The sequence below is a fragment of the Asterias amurensis genome, chromosome 9 (genome assembly GCF_032118995.1).
Source record: "Asterias amurensis chromosome 9, ASM3211899v1".
NCBI classification, from domain to species: domain Eukaryota; kingdom Metazoa; phylum Echinodermata; class Asteroidea; order Forcipulatida; family Asteriidae; genus Asterias; species Asterias amurensis.
Window position 1 is genome coordinate 20,392,568 of NC_092656.1, and position 18,746 is coordinate 20,411,313.

At 38.5% G+C, this 18,746-nt stretch overlaps 2 protein-coding genes across 2 annotated transcripts; one reads left to right on the forward strand and one right to left on the reverse strand.

The window, feature by feature from the left end:
• Positions 1-12: 12 nt before the first annotated feature.
• LOC139942378 (ribosome biogenesis protein NSA2 homolog) lies at positions 13-4,279 on the reverse strand. The gene is made up of 9 exons (XM_071939245.1): positions 4,169-4,279; positions 3,391-3,458; positions 2,945-3,010; positions 2,585-2,638; positions 2,176-2,411; positions 1,915-2,009; positions 1,559-1,699; positions 1,093-1,144; positions 13-728 (listed from the first exon to the last, which is right to left on the reverse strand). Exons 1-9 carry the CDS (start codon positions 4,169-4,171, stop codon positions 661-663), a joined length of 783 nt encoding a protein of 260 aa, XP_071795346.1. The 5' UTR covers positions 4,172-4,279; the 3' UTR covers positions 13-660.
• Positions 4,280-4,441: 162 nt separating this feature from the next.
• On the forward strand, positions 4,442-13,086 carry LOC139942189 (cyclic AMP-responsive element-binding protein 3-like protein 3). The gene is made up of 9 exons (XM_071938956.1): positions 4,442-4,574; positions 5,250-5,445; positions 5,897-6,197; positions 7,723-7,853; positions 8,115-8,204; positions 8,697-8,872; positions 9,680-9,764; positions 10,248-10,344; positions 10,749-13,086. Exons 2-9 carry the CDS (start codon positions 5,305-5,307, stop codon positions 11,102-11,104), a joined length of 1,377 nt encoding a protein of 458 aa, XP_071795057.1. The 5' UTR covers positions 4,442-4,574; positions 5,250-5,304; the 3' UTR covers positions 11,105-13,086.
• Positions 13,087-18,746: the final 5,660 nt, after the last annotated feature.

Sequence of the window (18,746 nt, forward strand, 5' to 3'; positions counted from 1 at the left end):
CACTCTCGTTACTTTCATATTTTCAAAAAATCTTTATTTATCGTTGTGGAGGCTATTTTGGATTTCTATTATAAAATAATTACCATAGCACATCATCAGTTATCAAGTAATATTGTTTGACTTAAGAATAGGTAAACAATTCAAAATTACTTGTGCTTTTTAACAGTAAAAATTTGTGCTGATATGGCAGCAGTTTTTATATCATACAAGATGAGGTACCCTTCCTATTTGTTTCTTCTTCAAATGTCACCTCTTCTAAAATTTATTTGTTGAGGCCCATGAAATGTACCTGCCAATTAAATGCCTCGGCCCAGTCATATAATTTATATGACTAAATAAGGTACATTTTGAAAAGGGTGAAGCGAAACAAAAACGACAACTATGTATGGATGAAAAGCTGGCAAAAGCCAATCTCTTTCACATAAATATAGTTCTAAAAAACCGATATTGAGCTGATGTATTCATCAACAGGCAGTCAGCAATTGTGTGTGGGGTGGTCTATGTGGGATTTGCACCACATTTAAACAAACACAAGCCAGGCAGTCGTAACCACTCGATCCCAACGCCAACCTCAAGCTCCACTGATAAAGTACACAGGATTCCATTTTGGATTCTCAAGTTCAACTCAATAACGGTCATTTCTCTACAGTTTGTTTCTTTTCATACAAGTAATACAGCGTTGATGCAGCCATCATTCTCGGGAGTGTTCGTCACTTGTGCATATTTACCTGAAGAAAAAAAATGGGAAAAAATGTTATGTTCCTGTCAAATTGTTAGTTGCACTTTGATAGAAACAGGGTCGGTAATTTTGTGGAGTCAACAAAGTTTAGTTTTACAAAATGGCAGTCGGTGTTAATTCACCGAGTGAAGAAACCACACAATCTTGAGGGATGTTTTTGTGCATTATTATATTCTACTTTAAAAACATCTTTCCAACCAAATTCATTGTCATAACAAGCACTTTTAAAATAGCCCAAAGTGCCCAATCCATGGGGATTGTGTTGCTTCACTATTTTGGCAATAAAACTTGAATCTCCCCACCCCAAAATAGTTTTCTCCAAAATCCTTTGGAGTGTATTTGATGGCACTTACCCCATACAACTTTTCCTCCCTGTGTTACTAGACCCAACTCGCTCACATTCACCTAAAAAGCAAAAATTTATAAACACAGTTAAGAAACGGCAGTTACAACACAATCCTTCCAAAATTTATAGGGAACACTATTTCTTAAGACTTCTGCCTTCCAGGTTAATCATGATAATTGGTACTTTTCAAATCACAATCGGTAGAATAACGCTGATAGAATTTGCAATATTCCACTTAGAATAAAATGTGCACTAAATTTGCATCCTCAACTCAGGGGTAGATTCGGCCCCTTTTATTCAAAAATAGCTCAAGACAGCACCTTATAATTGGCGCTCTATATGGGCATGGTGTGGTTGGAAACTCAGTTGTTCTTCAGAGGAAAATAGCGTGATAAAAGTTTAGGAACATATCGAGCATGACATACACCTGTAACAAAAAACTAGGTCACCCTGTATAACCTATGACCTCTCACCTCTACTATGGTTCCCTTTGTGATGACACCTAGTTGTGTGTACAGAGGAGAGTTGGGGTTCTTCTTGACTCCGATGAGTGGCAGGCAGAATGTAGCCTTCAGTTCTGGATGTGTTACGTGGGCCTTCTTGAAACGTAAACCCTGGAAATAAATGAAAGTATTGCTAAAACTTTAAACAATCTCTTTGATGTCCCTGACAACCAGCTCATTCCTTTTAGCCTTGTTTTGTTTTCTTTTTCTGATGCAATCTTGAAAACTGTGTCTGCCCCACTTGGATAAAATTGTGGCAGGAGGTTTCAAATTAATTGCTTTCTTTTCTTTTGTAACTCTCCGGTTGCCATGAAAGCTTTACTTACCATCGGTCTGATGAATCTTTCATACTTGGGTGGTTTTCTTGTGAATCCTTCACCGACGTAACAAACTTTGGTCACCATTCTCTTCCAAGCTTTGCCTTTAAGAAAACGACAAATACAAAAGAGCATGATTAATCAATTTGGTTTGAGGTAACACCATGTCTCAGGCGGACAGATTTCCCTGGGACACCTGGACTAAATGCTTTCGCTTTAGTGGATCGAGGGGATCCTCTTAATAAACGTCACTATCGCGGATTTCTTTACCTTTCCTCTTGCCCGTCTTCAGCACCTTAAACACCTCGTGCTCCGACACACCCCTCGTCTTCGGGATCGGGACGTCCCACTTTCCAGCTTTCTCCTTCCTCTTCTGCTTGACCATGTTAGAGAGGACCTTGGCTCGAGACTGACCCTCACGGTCAAGGAGATACGCAGGAACAGCGCCCTCTGGAACCTCGTCGGTTTTGCGCTTCTTGTTCAGTTTGTCCTCGTGCATTTTGATCCTGAAAGTGAGAAGGAATATTTTGGGTTTTTTCATCTTTCTTTCCCAAAGATTGACAATTACAGGTTGAAAATAAAATTGTTCCCTGGGGATACAAAATAACACAATCATACATATAATACGAAATAAATAATTTTAAAGAATGTAAACAAGTTTTGTTCTGATCACACTTACGTCTTCTTCATCTGTATTTTCTCTGAATGTCTCTTCTTGTTGAACAATTTCGCTCTGAAGGAAAGAAGAAATAAATACGTTAATTTTCACACACGGTAAATCTTGATTTCTCATTTTAATCAAGCAATAAAAACAGACACTTTTTGTTCTTTGAAAAGTAATTTCATATCCATTCTCATGTTTTTAAATAAACAATAATGCAGCTGTCAAACTGTCAAAAATTATTTGTCTGCAAATGCTTTTAAAGCCTGGGCGACTGGTGTGACTAGTCGAGTAGTAAATTTCACTAGTCGTCCAGGTATTCAAATGCTATTCCTTTTTCTTTAAAATATGTTGCCGATCTTTCTTTTTTCTACTTACTTAATTCCCGTTAGCATCTTGGCTTTCTTGGCTCTCTCGTGGGGCTCTCGAGCCTCCTTCTTTCTCCTGTGGGACACAACAAATAACAAGACCGAAATGTTATAAAAAAATGTGAGGGTACATGCAAAAACAGTAGGTTTGCACAATCCAGTGTGGACTGGTTCGCTAACGATAAAGAATTGCACATCATTGAGTTGAGGCGCATTTTACACTAAGTTTCCTGTCATTTTTTTTATGTTACAACACTAATTCTGAGTACTCTTAGAACTATGAAGTTCCTTCGGCTATCGTCTCCATGCGGAAATAACCTCATAGTTCTAGAGTAGGCTCTGAGCACATCTATCGACAGCAACAAAACATGAATCTATTTATTTTTCGTTTTAGCATGTCTAAGAACAAACTCTTCAGTTTTTAATAAAGTTATATTTTCAAGATGATTCACTCACTTTCTCTCGTGATAATCAAGCCGGTATCCATACCGCTTTCTATGCAGTTCCATATACTCATTCTGAGGCTGTGGAGGGTAAAAGATTCAAGCAAAAAAAGTTCATAAATTATAATTGTTTGTAAAATTATCATCACTGATCAAAGATTAATCAGATCAAAGATTACTTTGTTATTCTGCCCTTTTCACCGTTTCAAAGATTTTGTTATTACGGCGCATAGGCGTAGAGCAGAACAGTGCTGTTTATTGTTTTAAAAAATGTTATTAATGTTAAACATATAACAACAGAACTTTTCTGTTGTGTTGTGATGGCAAAACTATGGTGATGCTTTGCATCCTCAATTTTTAATAAAACAAGGGGTAGGCCTAGTTTGAGTGGCATGACCGGCATTGACCTGCAGGTTTTGCAGGCAGGACTCGGACTCAGCAGAGTCAGAGGAACAAATTAACTTTTAAGAAACTATGATAAACATAAATTCAATTTAGACAAGTGATTTGGGGGAAATTTGTCGAAAAAAGGGCAAGTTTCCATTCAAAAGATCATCACACATCACGATTCAACTTGCTGCGGTGGAAGTACTTTCCTGCGTAAAACATGATGTGGGGCCGGCTATTCATGTAATTTACTTGTGTGTTCAGTTTTTGCATTGGATTTTTGGACGATCGAGTTGGTTCACTTTTTATAGTTTTAAATCGGTAATAAACACTAACAATTCCTTTCAAAATATTAACAATAAAGCCATCAAAAGCTAGTTCATTTGAGATGTGAAATACCTTACCATATTGGATGATTTGTTGTCTGTTTTCTATGCAAAAACGCCAGAAATACTAGATGAAAAAAATTTCACCACCAAGCATGCGGTCCAGATCCACGACGTAAAGAACCAAACATTTGCAGAAAGAAACAACGCCCTCTGTTGGTATTGTGTACTTGAATTTAAAGATTAATATAATATTTTAAAATAGAAAAATAAATAATGACCACAAGGTGGCGCTATATCAAGCGGCCACGTCATCTCTGCAATGCTGGCTGTAAACATGATTCATGATCCAAAAATAGAAACACAGATTAGATCACATTGTTGCCAAGCTCTACGAAGTATTTATCTCTCCAGAATTGCCGCATTTTCCTCGAGTGAAACAAACTTGTCAGCAAAAGCTCCGCACGGACTTAAGGCAGAGGAGGTGAGAGAGTTATTTCACTTAATTTGTAGCACTGTTCTGTTGTTGTGGTAGTTAGTAACTGCTCAATTGTTGTGGTGAAATTTCACCCTTTTTACATTTTGGCTAAAATTAAAAATTCGGTGCATGCAGGAAGAGACCGGTGCAGGAAGAGGGGGGGGGGGGGGGGGGGGGGCAGCAAATAAGCAATGCCATAGTTGGACCATGGAGGAATAACCTCCATGGTTGGACCATGGAGGAATAAATTAGTTTAATTTATTCCTCCATGGTTGGACATGTTGGAACTTCCGATGTTTGTCTGTCATTTTGATTGCGTGTTTTGTTTGTTTGTATGCCTGGCAGTTTTTTACAAGCTTTTTTTTTCAAAGTCAAAAGTATTAATTAAACTGTGTCATTCTCTATTTTTTTCAATATTAGTTAATTTTGCATACATAAGTTAACAAGTGTTACAATAAAATACATTGTTTTGTTGCCATTTTCTGTTGTTGAATGTTATCGAGTTGGTAATTAATTTGTCCAATTGTTGTCATGAAATTATTTTAAAACCCATTTTACATCCTGCCAACATTTTCACTGGATTGAAAACATCAACAATTAACCAAAACAGGACTATAAATATAGGACTATTTAACACCAGGCCACCATTACCAATTTTTCGCTTTTTATTTACCATCTCAGGTATAATAATATCAGGTGACTGGACAAGACAATAAGACAGTATACACAGCTCAAGATGTCACTGAAGGTAGAAACGCTAAGAGAAAGAAACGAGTCCGGATCGAGCGACTTGGATCTTCTCTTCAACCAAACAGATGGAATCCTCATGGATGACTGCGATACATTCATCAGTTTCAATAACGAGGCAGATGCAATGGTAAGATTTTGTAAACAGATTATTCAACTGCACCAAAAAGTGGGGGCATTCTAAACCCACATTTTGAGAGTTTTAACTGAGCATGTTGAGTGTTGAAATGAGGTCCTTTCAGGAAGATTTTATTAATCTTGAGAAAATAGAATACTGCAAACTGCTTACCAACCAAAAGGACGGTATAAGTGCAAAAAAATAGTTGATGGCCTAATGTTTTGACCCTAGCACTAGCAGAGTCTTTCTCAAAGCTACGCTAGGGTCAAAAACAACTAGGCCATTAACTGTTTTTTTTGCAAATCTTAAAATCTTACCTCTTTCAGAAAATTTCAGAGGTGACTTAAACTTTCTGTTTGAATGTAGTATGAAGTTGTTCTTCCATCACTCAAAATTTAAAATGTATCGTAGGTTTAACTATGGGGCTGATATTTTGCAAAACGTTTCCCTACCCTTTCTCCAGAGTTCAACCGCCGATGATCTGTTTTCAAACCTTCTCAATGGAGGCTTCGACCTGTCAACGATTTCCCAGACAGCGTACGACACCCAGGTTGCGTCCCCGGGCAACAGCGACAGCGGTATCTCAGACAATGTCAGCTCCCCATCACAGTACCAAAGTGACAGCCAATCAGGGGGGAGCCCGCAACACATCGACGACTTGGACGAGATGAGCATGAAAGTACCAGATATGTCGAGCTATTTGATTGGTCCAGACACAATGCTGATGGAGGATGCAACTATTGAGAACTCGGATCTTGAATCAAGTAAGTGAAACTCAATCATTGATCATCATTGGTTATTTTCTCCTCCATATTTCACACTACATTTTTCAGTGGCATAATGGACCCTTCCCATGAAATATGCTAATTACATTCACGCATGCATACAGACCCTGTTGGTTGGCAAACGCCATAGAGTTGTGCACTAAGCAGACGCGCAATCGCGTCTGCGTGACGCACCCATTACCCGTGTACAAAACAGCGCGATGTTCCCTCAATTTGCCAACCAAAACGTTAGTGCGCACGCGCTATGTGCAATTTACATATTTCATGGGAAGGGTCTATTAAACCTAATGCCTTCAACTTCAATAGCCTCCAATGGCTATATATTTTTTATATGCTAACTGTATATTTTTGTTCGTAAACTATTTTGTTTGTAAACTATTTTTGTATAAATTATAATTTTTACTGTAATTTGGCCACTGGCCACGAGTTTAAAAACAATAAACCAAACCACACTATCTAACTTCGCACTTGAAGGGGCACAGCAATTTCTCTCTCTAGGAAGAAATTGTAAATTTGTACAGGAAATCTACACAGGGTACCACATGTAACAAAAATTATATTGTAGTAATTACCAATAGTGTCCATTGTCTTTAACCCCAAAATCTGCACTTAATGAAACAGCCTAAGGTATTTCATAGGTTAGAAAGGAAAATTCAGTTAGCTCATATATTCACTGCAAAGCCTTACAGCAGAGAATGCTGGGCCCAGGACCAAAACATTATGTACATTATGTTGATTATTCAGCAGCAGCTGTGAGTCTAAGTTGTAAAGAAGCGTTGAGTAATCGGAAACATATTGACAAACGGTTGACAGATGTTACTGTCATTGAATCTCTTGTTTATTTCTGTCTGTAAATGTGACTCGCTCCAGTGATTATAATAATTGTATTACTAACAAATTAATCGTGTGCGCATAATTACCATAAACATGTTCAAATTACATTACAATCTGTACAAACAAAATTTTGAAATACAGCTATCCATGAGACGGCAGTCCTTACAAGTGAACAAAAACTCAATTTGACATGTACATTACAAGACAGTACCAAACATATGGGATGCGATCAAGCCAAATGAGTCATCTGTCGACCGAGATCATTTGAACAAATATTCTACATTTGAAAAGAGCATTTGCTTACTTTTAAAACCCCACATTGATACCACCTTTGGTTGTATGGCAATGAAACTGAGCAACGTGTGTTTAAAGTCAAGTTGTTTATTGAAACTACATTGCCAAATTTTCTTTAAATGCTAATTTTAACCGCTTTCTTGATGTTTTTTATCATAAGGAAGTTGCAAAATAAGATATATCTTGGTGTTAAATTACAAAATTCTGTTTGGGGGAAATTTCACCCCTGTTTCTCCAAACTGATATTTCCAACAAACGACTTGTTTAGCTTGATCCCATCGCATATTTTAATCCAACAAATGCTCCATTATAAAAGAAAAGTGACGAGCGATTGATCATACAGTTAAATATTTGAAACATGTTTTGTAATTTGCAGTTGGTTTTGAATGGGATCTCAACAAGCTATCTCCAAGTGAGAGTAAGAAGTCTTCCCTTCCCATGACCGTCCAAGATGTGAAAGTCCTCAGTGCCACAATGTCTACAAGAACCATCTCAACTTCAGACTCGGTGAGTATTAACCAAAGATTATATAGAGAGCTGAAGACTGACGTATGTAATGTGCACTGGATGCCATTTCAGTAAGCAGATCTTTTGATGCAAGAATAGATCAGTGCAGAAAATTACCATTGCTATCACTGGTGTTACTTAGCATTTGCTTGCTGAAATGGCACCCATTCTGTGGCTATTAAGTGGATTTACATCTACACGTACATGTCATATGGCGTGAGTGGTTACAAAAATTAAACATTGTTTTTTTTTGTTCTTCAGAGTTATCCTAAGCTGAGGCTAACTGATGAAGAGAAGAGATTACTAGCTGAGATGAACATCAATCTACCAGCAGACATGCCACTCACTAAGGTACAGTTTTAGGTTTTCTTCCTCCTATAAACCATGTAACCTTGTACTTGTACATTCAAAGTTCTTCCTGGTAGGCAAGATACTGCACTGAGATATTTTACAATTTCCCGTAAAAGTAAAAAAAAATAACAGCTGTACCATTTGGTTCTGGCTCCAGACCCCTGGCCCTCTCGTTCACTAAGGTACCAACCCAACTCAAGTCAAGACTCTTTCACAGAGTATTTTGGCGGGAAAACTACCAAGAACCAAGAATCTTGTAACTGTACATTCCAAATCCTTCTTGGCTGGCGAAACACTGCACTGGGATAAATTTGGGTTATCCCTGGCTATCTGGGGTCAAATGGCTTCTGACTGGCACCCCGAACAAACATTTTGACAAAATAGGAAGACCGCCAACATAGGGCTAGATAGTTCAATTGGTAGAGTATCGACATGTTAATTGAAAGTTTGTTCTAAGAAATATTTTTGTTCAACCCAAACTTATTTGTTCAGGAGGAGGAGAGGTCACTCAAGACAGTCAGGCGTAAGATCCGCAACAAGATCTCGGCTATGGACAGCAGGAAGAGGAAGAAGGTTTACGTCGACGGCTTGGAGCATCGCGTTCATCTCTGCACAAAACAGAATCTAGACATGCAGAAGAAGATGGCTAAGCTTGAGAATGAGAACAAGTAAGTCCAGACTGGGAAATACACAGAGGCCATGGGTTTAGTTGCCCTTTTTTCTAGCCTTGGTGCCCCTTTAGAAGTTTCCCATAAACTTCTCAAAGAGTAGGCTCGAAAGTAACACTGGACTGTAGGCCTATGACCAGTGTCAGGTCAGTAACCTCACAACCAGACAAGCCTGTTGGTCTTGTGTTTTGTAATCATATAATAATAGGCTACCTGACTGTGTAATATCTTTGTGAGAAAAATGTTGACTTCGAATCTGATGAATCTTTCAACTCTCTTTAGTATCAAAGTGCGCTTACATATAAAATTTACCGACCATATCTTTGTCATCATATGCCCAGACTTTGCTAATCTTGTTGATATTTGACTCTGTGTTTTTAGGAAAACGTCAGAAACAGTACTGTTATGTGTTCTTCGAAATGTTGATTTTAATGTATGGTACCTGTAGGGCTTGTTTTACTGTCTATGTAGGCCTATATAGATGCAATTTTTAATATTTGTATGTGTTCATCTCTTCTGGCTGGCCCAGATTTTTGTATTTAATTGTTCTTTTGGTTTTTAATGTAATGTATTGATTTAATTAATCTTGCCTCTGTAATATTTGTTTATGTATTTTCTGGAACCATTTCCTAGTTTGATATTAATGAATGTTTGCCATTGTTGGACATGTTTGAAGAGTGTGTTTCACTCAAAGATTTGCATATGGTAACAATAAATAAATAAATGAATAAATAAAGTATTATTTTTCTTATTTCTAATGTGCATACATTTCAATGATTGTGTTATACAACAATTTGCCTTTGACAGGACACTGATGGAGCAGTTAAAGAAACTACAATCCCTTGTGACTAAGTCTACATCGAAAGCAGCTCAGTCCAGCACCTGTGTTATGGTAAGAGTCCAACGCGCTTTCCTTTCATTCAAGAGCAACCTTGTTCCCAGTGAACCTCGTTCCCAGTGGTGTACGATCTCACCACGCCATTATTGTCCTGTGTATAGCACTTTGCTATGTGGTTTTAAAACTATACGATTAGGGTGAGGTTTGCAGAAGCACCATGTGTAAATCTCTTTTGTGAGTAGTGTTGGTTCTGAATAGACAGCCCAACGTTTGCGATCAGTATGCTCTGAAGACGTACAGAGAATACATACTGGTCGAAATGTTGAGTTGTCAACCATTGATTTTTTCCGCACTCAACACTACTCGCAAGAGATTTACCCAAAGTGCTACCCCAAACCTCACCTAATTATACTCCCACCTTGTAAAGTTTCAATCCTAAAAAATATCTACTAAATGCTTATTTGTTTTTGCCTTATACTGTGTCCTGTTGCTTTATGCAGTTTTTCATAACTTAATTTTTCTTTTTCTTGTAAACAGGTATTACTGCTGTCCTTTGCTCTTCTGATTGCACCAAGCTTCAACCCCTTCACTTCATCAAAAGACAGCCAGGCGCCTTCTCAAACACCACAAGGAGGTAAGAAGCAGTTATGGGTTAAGGCCAAGTCATACTGCAGTGATAACGAAAACGATACAATCACGACGCAAAGATAATGCATTCTATTGGTTGAAATGCTCCACGCAGAATACGGCTACGCTCATTCAACCAATCGAGGGCATGCATTGTTAGCATTCTCGTTTTCGTTATTGAGGCCTGTGTGACCGGGCCTTTCGCGGGGCGAAGGGAGACATTGTTTCTTGTTAAGAGTTCAGGCTTTTGTAAAAAATAAATCAATCATTTTGTTTCCAAAAACCAATCTGTGCCCCTACTTTTAACTAATGAGCCTTTTATACACTAATAAAAGCCCTTCTTTGTGTTGTGAGGGTTGTTCTGGTTTTTTAAATAAAATAAAATGCAAATATTTTCCTCTTCCATTACAGTTGTATCACGAACCCTTCTGAAGGCCGACGACACACATTATACTGAACATGGGCCAATCAACTTGGGTCGTTTCGGAAAGATACCCAACCACCAAGCAGGAGAAGCATTGCCAAATGAGGAAGTCGTAGCAAAAGACATGGACAATGTTAATGCAGATTCAGGGGCCACTATGACGGAGCCTGCACCAGCCAATGAGGTCGCTCCATCCACGGATCAATCTTTAAACAGCGATAACGAAGTCGTCGTTAAGGAAGTGAAAGTCAGTAACGTGAACCAGTCGAGGGTGGATACCGGTGATATTGTCCAACAACATCAGGCTGTGAAAAACACACCCAAGCATGGAGGGGAAATTTGAAGCCAGCAATTTCTTTTTAATGTAAGTGTATTATTTTGTAAAAAATATTTTCCTTTTTTTATCAAAATGGTTGGGGGAGAGTAAGTGGGAATCAATGTACTCCAGTTTAGTAAAGGCAAACTTTGAACTCGGCTCTTGAAGGGCCCGGCAATTTTTCTCTGATTTGAGGCACTTCTATGAGGAAAATGTCAATTTGGCACCACAGCAAAATCACAGGTCACCATGGTAATTGCTCTGGGCGCTGTGGGTTATTTCTGTATTTGGCTTGTAATGGTATTGCATTTTACCATATTGCTTTTTACCATACGTACATTCAACCCATAGAGCAATGAATGGACTGTGTTTATTGTGTACCAACGAATTAATGCTGTTTTTATGGTTTGTCATAGATTATTTGGAAATAATTGGTTTGCATTATTTTTGTATTAGATATTTATTCAGATGTTGCAAATTACAGAAAATTTAAATAGCGCACAATTCATGAATATCACTGATTCACTAAAATGGTTTTGACTAATGGCAGCTTGCATTATGATGCTTTGTGGGGAATGCATGTACACAGTTTAGAATTCTGTGAACAGTTGTCTGCACATACACAGCCCAATCACTCATCTGCCAAGACAGTATTAATCGCTACGAGGAACTCAAGCCAGGGAACCATTTTCAGGAATTTCCACATTCTGCAAATCTCATTTCTGATTTGATAAGATGTGTCTATGTGAATGGAGACAGATATAATAAACAAGAAGTTAATCGTAGCTGAGGAAACAATAAATAAAATAAGGCTGTAAATATTTTCAGAAAAATGGCAATCTTTATTAGAGGGTTCTATTTTACAAAAATTAATCCCCTATCTGGTCACATGTACATTTAACAATGGACCTGAATTGTGTTTTTATAATGTAAATATTAAACCATTGGAAAAACAATGAACTATTAGAAATTATGATCGTCCCAAGGCGATGGTGACTTTGAGTATGGTTCCAATCAGAGTTTTGAAGCAAGTTTTAAACTGAACAGCTTAGGTCTAGACATTAAAGTTAAGTTATTAAGTTTTAGGGTCGAAACTCGTGGTCGTTTTCTATTTTTTGCATACTGATCCTTTGCAAGAGTTTATTCTTTTTTTTCTCAGTGAGTATTTTTGTGATAATGGGGGAGGGGGCCCTTGTGTGTCCAAGACAAAAACAATTTACCTTTTTTTAAAACATTTTTTGGGGGAGGGGAAGTTACTTTACTTTGACCAAAAAAAAAAAAAATTGTTGGGTCGTTACTTAACTCAAATGACAAAAATGTTAATAAAGCTACCAAGCGCAGAAATCTGCACAACAATGGTTTATGGCATTGATGCATGTAAGCTCTTAACAATAATACAGTGCAAAGTTAATACTTAAAGGAACACGTTGCCTTGGATCGGACGAGTTGGTCTATAACTGAGCGTTTGTAACCGTTTTTTATAAAATGCATATGGTTGGAAAGATGTTTTAAAAATAGAATACAATTATCCACACAAGTTTGCCTCGAAATTGCGTGGTTTTCCTTTTACTGCGCGAACTAACACGGTCGGCCATTTATGAGAGTCAAAAATTTGACTCCCATAAATGGCCGACCGTGTTAGTCGACCAGGTAAAAGGAAAACCGTGCAATTTCGAGGCATGTTTGTGTGGATCATTGTATTCTACTTTTACAACATCCTTCTATCCATATGCATTTTATAAAAAAACGGTTACAGAACGCTTTTCAAAGACCAACTCGACCGATCCAAGACAACGTGTTCCTTTAAGAAATGAAGGGTAAACCCCCCATAAGTTAAAAACTTGTAATAAATATTGAGACTTTAACAACGCGACAGCTGAGGGATTCAAATTATATATTGTGTACAAAAAAACTCTACAATTGAGATGTGTAGATTACTGTAATATACCATATTATGGTTATTATTTTATGTAAAATAAATGCTCTACTTCAAGGAGATGTTAAACGAAGTGTCCTGTTTTTGTGATTGGAAGTTAACAATTTTAGTATTACTATTGGTGTACTCTCACGACCAAAATGGCCCTTTGCACAACATACTATACAGGAAACTTAAGTCCACAGTACACAAGCCACTATCAGTACACTTGCTTGACAAACTGGCTCTTTTCACAACAAACCACATAACTCAAACTGGCCCTTTCCACAACATACCACATGAGACTGTGTACTTTCCTTTCGAGCTGGCCCCTTGCACAAAATACCACAGGAGACTGTACACATAATACTTGGTGTGAGCTATGTACAATAGAAGACATCCATGTACCAAGACCTTGCCAGATACGGTGCGAGTGCACTGTTTGGAAGTCTGTTTTACCTGCGTAATTTTAGGATTAATTAAGGTGAAAAATGATTGTTTATAATACGTACAGTTTCAACCTAGGGACTAGAGCTTTCACAGTCACCCCCCCCCCCTCCCCTTTCGACTTCAACAGAGGGCACTATGTCTGTTTTGTCTGATTTGGCGGAGGACAACTTTGAAGTTTAAATCACGGCTAACAATAGTGGAGTCCAACATCAATAATCATACATATATCAACAAAAGTCAACAGTCAAAATCTTTATAAGAATGTATTCTGTTGAAAATAAACGTTGTGAGCTTGAGACATCGCCGTTAGAGGAAGTAGGTTTACCATGTAGGGCTACCTCTATTCAATGAATGTGCACATTTCAATACATTAAAAAAAAACAGGCAGTTTATGTGTACAAAATGCTAACAATGAAAAGTTGGTTTCACATTGAACCCCTGAGAATGGTGCAGTAGTGGGCTTACATCTAATTGTAAGGCATAATGCCGCTCCTATTGCATATTCTAGTTTCGCTATGCATTGAAACCTTTCAGGAATGCATTACGGATCATAGTGTACCGAAAGTGTCGACATATTATTGTTGTTGTACACAATACCGCCTAATCCGGGTCTAGGCCTAAAATAGAATTACCTTTCATAACAAAACATGGTTTCACTTTACGTATACGACTGGCCTCAAAATAAAGTTAATAATGATGTGTACGCAATAAATAGCCCCAGATGGGAGAAGGCATAAGCATAAACCAGGGGGTTGAGTAAGGGGCGCCCCCCCCCCCCCCCCCCACTCTGCCGCTCAGAACTCTTGCCCCTCAAGTTACCCAATAAGATCGAAAAAATGCACAACAAAATGAGTGGTTTAATATAGCCCACACCTCCCAAATCGAAAATGTGCTTGAAGTGTGATGTCTCGGGGAATTCCCTTTTTCAACCCATGTTTCGTTTCTTCCGAAAACTGATTTGTGAGTTGAGAAATCTTTTGTGGGTTTTGTTTTGTGCAATGAAACATTACTAGTCATTCTCATTATTTCATAAATTGCCCTCGGTTATAATTACCGTGTATGAAACACCTACGGTACACTCAACAAAAACTGCATGGAAAGCAGAGTTTACTGCTGGTATATTTGTAACAGGTTTGAGTGCGGCTAGCGCACTCTGTGCTGAAACATAATAAATTTTACAAGGGACACGCTGTTTTAGTGGTGTTGTAAAATATAAAGGAAGGTTTATTCAAATCCCGACTACTATAAGGGAGAGGCGACTTTAAAACGCTGTATTTAAACAATGTGAATGAGATACTAATAAAATCTCAGAAACAAAAAGAGAGAAGTAAACCCGGCGGGTCTCGACAATATTATAAATGCAACGAAAATAACAATGAAACTTTATACAATGGAAATATAAAACAAAAATAAATGAATGGCCTATCTGTTGGTGGTGGACTGGAACGGACGATAACTTGAATTGAAGATTCCGGTGTAACAATGTAAAAGTTCTTCCAGCAAAGTTGAAGATATTGGGCTGTGAAGATGATGACAAACTTGGAGATGGGGACTTCAGAAACAGGTCCTCGTCCTTGATCAGGGGACAGGATTACTGTTTCTGGTACGACTGGTTATGACGAAAATGCAGTGAAGATAAATAGGCTACAGTTGATGACACGCTGTCCTGCTGGCTCTCTTGATTTGGATTCGGCCTAGAGCAGGACAGGGGATGAATATACAATTATTGTGGTAATAAAGCTGGGCTGGCGCAATCCAACGTAGATGTCCGACCATGGTCCGACAGAGGCAAAGTGTAATTATTGAAGGAACTTGGAGGGTTAATTCTAACACTATCCGTCCTCTGTCGGTGTCCAGTGGCCAAGTTTAAAATTAATACTATGCCATTCACAAATATAAACTACACTAAAATTAAATACCTAATAATAAATCTTATAATCCTTTAACAGAAATCACTAATCTTGGAAGTAAATTAAGTGTGAAACAATAACAGCTGTGTGAGACTGTTACACTAGCCAGTGCAGTATGGGTGCTAAAAGGTCACACTATTCCCCAGACCAGTGCATGCCTGAGGCAAAATGATGGACAGGGTATTTAAAAGCCAATTAAGGGAAACTACACCCCTTGCATAGTGTGTGGTATAAGACATTTCATGGAACAATGACTCATTGGTGCCATGAAACCAGGATGTTTACAATAAACAATGAAAAACCGTGGGAATTGGTTTTGACTACAATGAATTATATACAATGATAAACTTAAAAGAAGTAAAAATAAAAGTAAATGCAAAACATTAAAATCCAAACGAGAAGTTAAAAAGCAAAGATATATGTATGAAACCATAGAGCAAAACTATGATAAAAATGATTACTGACTGAACAGTATAGTTTCAGTAAATAAAAGAAAGATAGATGCATAAAACTAAAACCAAAGAAACTTCAAAACTGAAACTAGTCTTTGTCTGTTGCCAAACTCATATCAAAAAGGTCTATTAGAAATAAGTTGTTTTAATAATCAACAGGTGTAATCAAATAAATCAACCACTGAATAAAACAGACTCTAGTTAAAGTATCTGGTCTTGAACAAAGTAGACAATGAAATTAAACCATGAAACAAATAAGTACTGAATAATGCAGAAACTTAATCAACATTAAATAAATCAAGTTCAAAGCAAAATAATACTGAGACAAAATGTAATCTGGCAATTCACATTTTGTAAGCATAAAAAGTCGAAAGAGCATGGAAAACAACAAGTCAACAATTATCAATTCAAAATAAGAGCTTGTAAAAAGGAACTTCTTTTCTAGAACTTCAATCATCAAAATCTGAAACACTATCCTTACACAATAGAAAGTAGCAGTGATTGTTAAAACTAAGTGTTAAGCGACACGCCGATCTTTACTTTAACTTTTAAACCTAACTAGGTTCACAAGAAAGATAAAAGTAAAATCAAACTCACCTAGAGCAGGACAGGGGATGAATATACAATTATTGTGGTAATAAAGCTGGGCTGGCGCAATCCAACGTAGATGTCCGACAGAGGCAAAGTGTAATTATTGAAGGAACTTGGAGGGTTAATTCTAACACTATCCGTCCTCTGTCGGTGTCCAGTGGCCAAGTGTCAAACCACTTTCTTGGGTTTGGTCACTGACCCTTAGACATCCCTTCCTCAATAGCCCTGATTGGTTGCAAATCCTGCTACCAATCACCCACTCATCACACACCACCAGGCAACCACCCACCCCTAGACTCGCCCTAGTCCGAGCAGGACATAGGTAAACTAGGGGTAACAAAAAAAAGGGGGCTGCAATTTCATCCCATTACACGCGCGCCTGCTTTCTGAATGTCGTCCCGACATTAGCTTAAACAATCGCTACGCATGTCCATTCGCGCAAGTAAAATGCCAAGAAAACAACAAAGAAAGAAAGAAAAAATTGCTCTATTTTGCACTAATAATGCCTAACATTGCAGCAATGCACGCATCCTTAGTTCGAACATGCCAATCTGGGAAAGGTTGTGCTTACCTGCGCCCACAAAGTGAGTAGGGCCAGGAAAAAAGTTGAGCCCCTTCTTGACCAAAGGAAGGTCAATCCAACTACAAACATCATACAGTAGGAGCTGGAGATGGTGCTCAAAACTATCCATCTTGCATGTCATTGAGCGGGTACTCATCGCTATCTGCATGTTCTTACTGTTCGCAGCATCACTAAGCAGAAATTTATCTTTGAAAGGCCAAGTGTGGTCAAAGTACCAACCAGGTGTCTTGGAAGACAACGCTTTGAAACGAGTTGGCTTGTCAGGCGGCTGGACCATCAGTTGGGGGAGATGGAACAGAGAGTGAGGCATCTTGGGTGCTGCAGTAGGCTGTAATTGCTCTGGCTGCTGTGCTGCAAAAAATGCTTGCGGTTTAGGAGACATTGCAGGGGGAGACTGTGGGGTTTGGGAGAAAGGAATGGAAGGAGATGGTTGAGGGAGGAGAGGAATTGGTTTGAAGAATGGTGTTGGGGGAAGGATAATAGGAATAGCTGAAGTTGTCTGAAGGACATCAGTAGGAGAGGGGAGTAGGGAAACCATTGGACTAGGGTTAGTCCCAGGAGGTGGAGGTTGACGAAGTGATGGCAGTACCCGTGGATGACCATCGAGGAATGGTACATCATCTAAAGTGCGGACAGCGCGTGCTGCAAACTTATTCGAAAAGCGGTAATGGCAATACAAGTAGTTGCCATAGCTTCTCGAGAACTGCAGCTCACTCAAATGTTGGACCACGCCCGCTCCAGACAAAAAATGCTGTACCTGCTCTTTGGTGGCATGCAGAGGTATATTGGTCACTAGGACCGCATAATACTCGACCAGCTTAGCAGAGGACATTATGATGTCCACTACGGAACATTATATCAAGTACATCGTAAATAGCAATCAATAATCATTACTGCCTCAAAAAGATAATCCTGTACAACAAAGTGCACACAAAAGCAATAAACACAAATCAAGTGAAAAAAATCATATCAGCAAAAAAACCAAGAAAATACAATGGAGAAAGTTGGCAAGTTTAGCAGAAAACAATGTCGAGAAATAATGTGGGCCCCTTCAGTAGTCGTCGAATTACGATCTTCGACCTCTTCTGAGTTTTTAATATATAGGTTTTCGTAGTAAATTTAACATTTCAGTAAAAATACACTTATTTTTTAGTACTTTTAAAGGTTTGCATGGTGTGGATAATTAGGAAGAAAATATCAAGTAAGTAGTACGACAATGTACAACAGTGAACTAAATTTCAATGTACTGAAGACGAGCAGAGTTTGGAACGTTGAGACCACGCTGATGTCGCATGCAATTATGTCCTCTATGCAATACTATCCGGAGAACATTATTGCATATGCAATAATGTCCGCCGGACGGTTTTGCATATGCAATCGTGTCCGCCCGGACCCTGCTGCATAATGCAATTGTGTCCGCCCGGACACATTTGCATATGCAGTTGTGTCCGCCCCGTGCAAAACCGTCCTTGCAGTAAATTAAACGCCCTTGGTCGATGGAACACGTTAGCCATTTTTTTTTCTTCAAGCTATCTAAGTGTAGTCATGAGACATGGGAAATGTTCGGCCGTTGGGTATTCGCTGCAATCATAAATTTAATACGTGAATATCACATGCTGCATATACGTAGGCTCAGTGCATGCACGCTCGCTTTCGCGCGCACATGTACATGTCCACCGGACGGTTTTTGAATAGCCCCGGACACGATTGCATATGCAAAAGTGTCCGGAGCGGAGAGTATTACATGGCGGACACAATTGCATCTGAC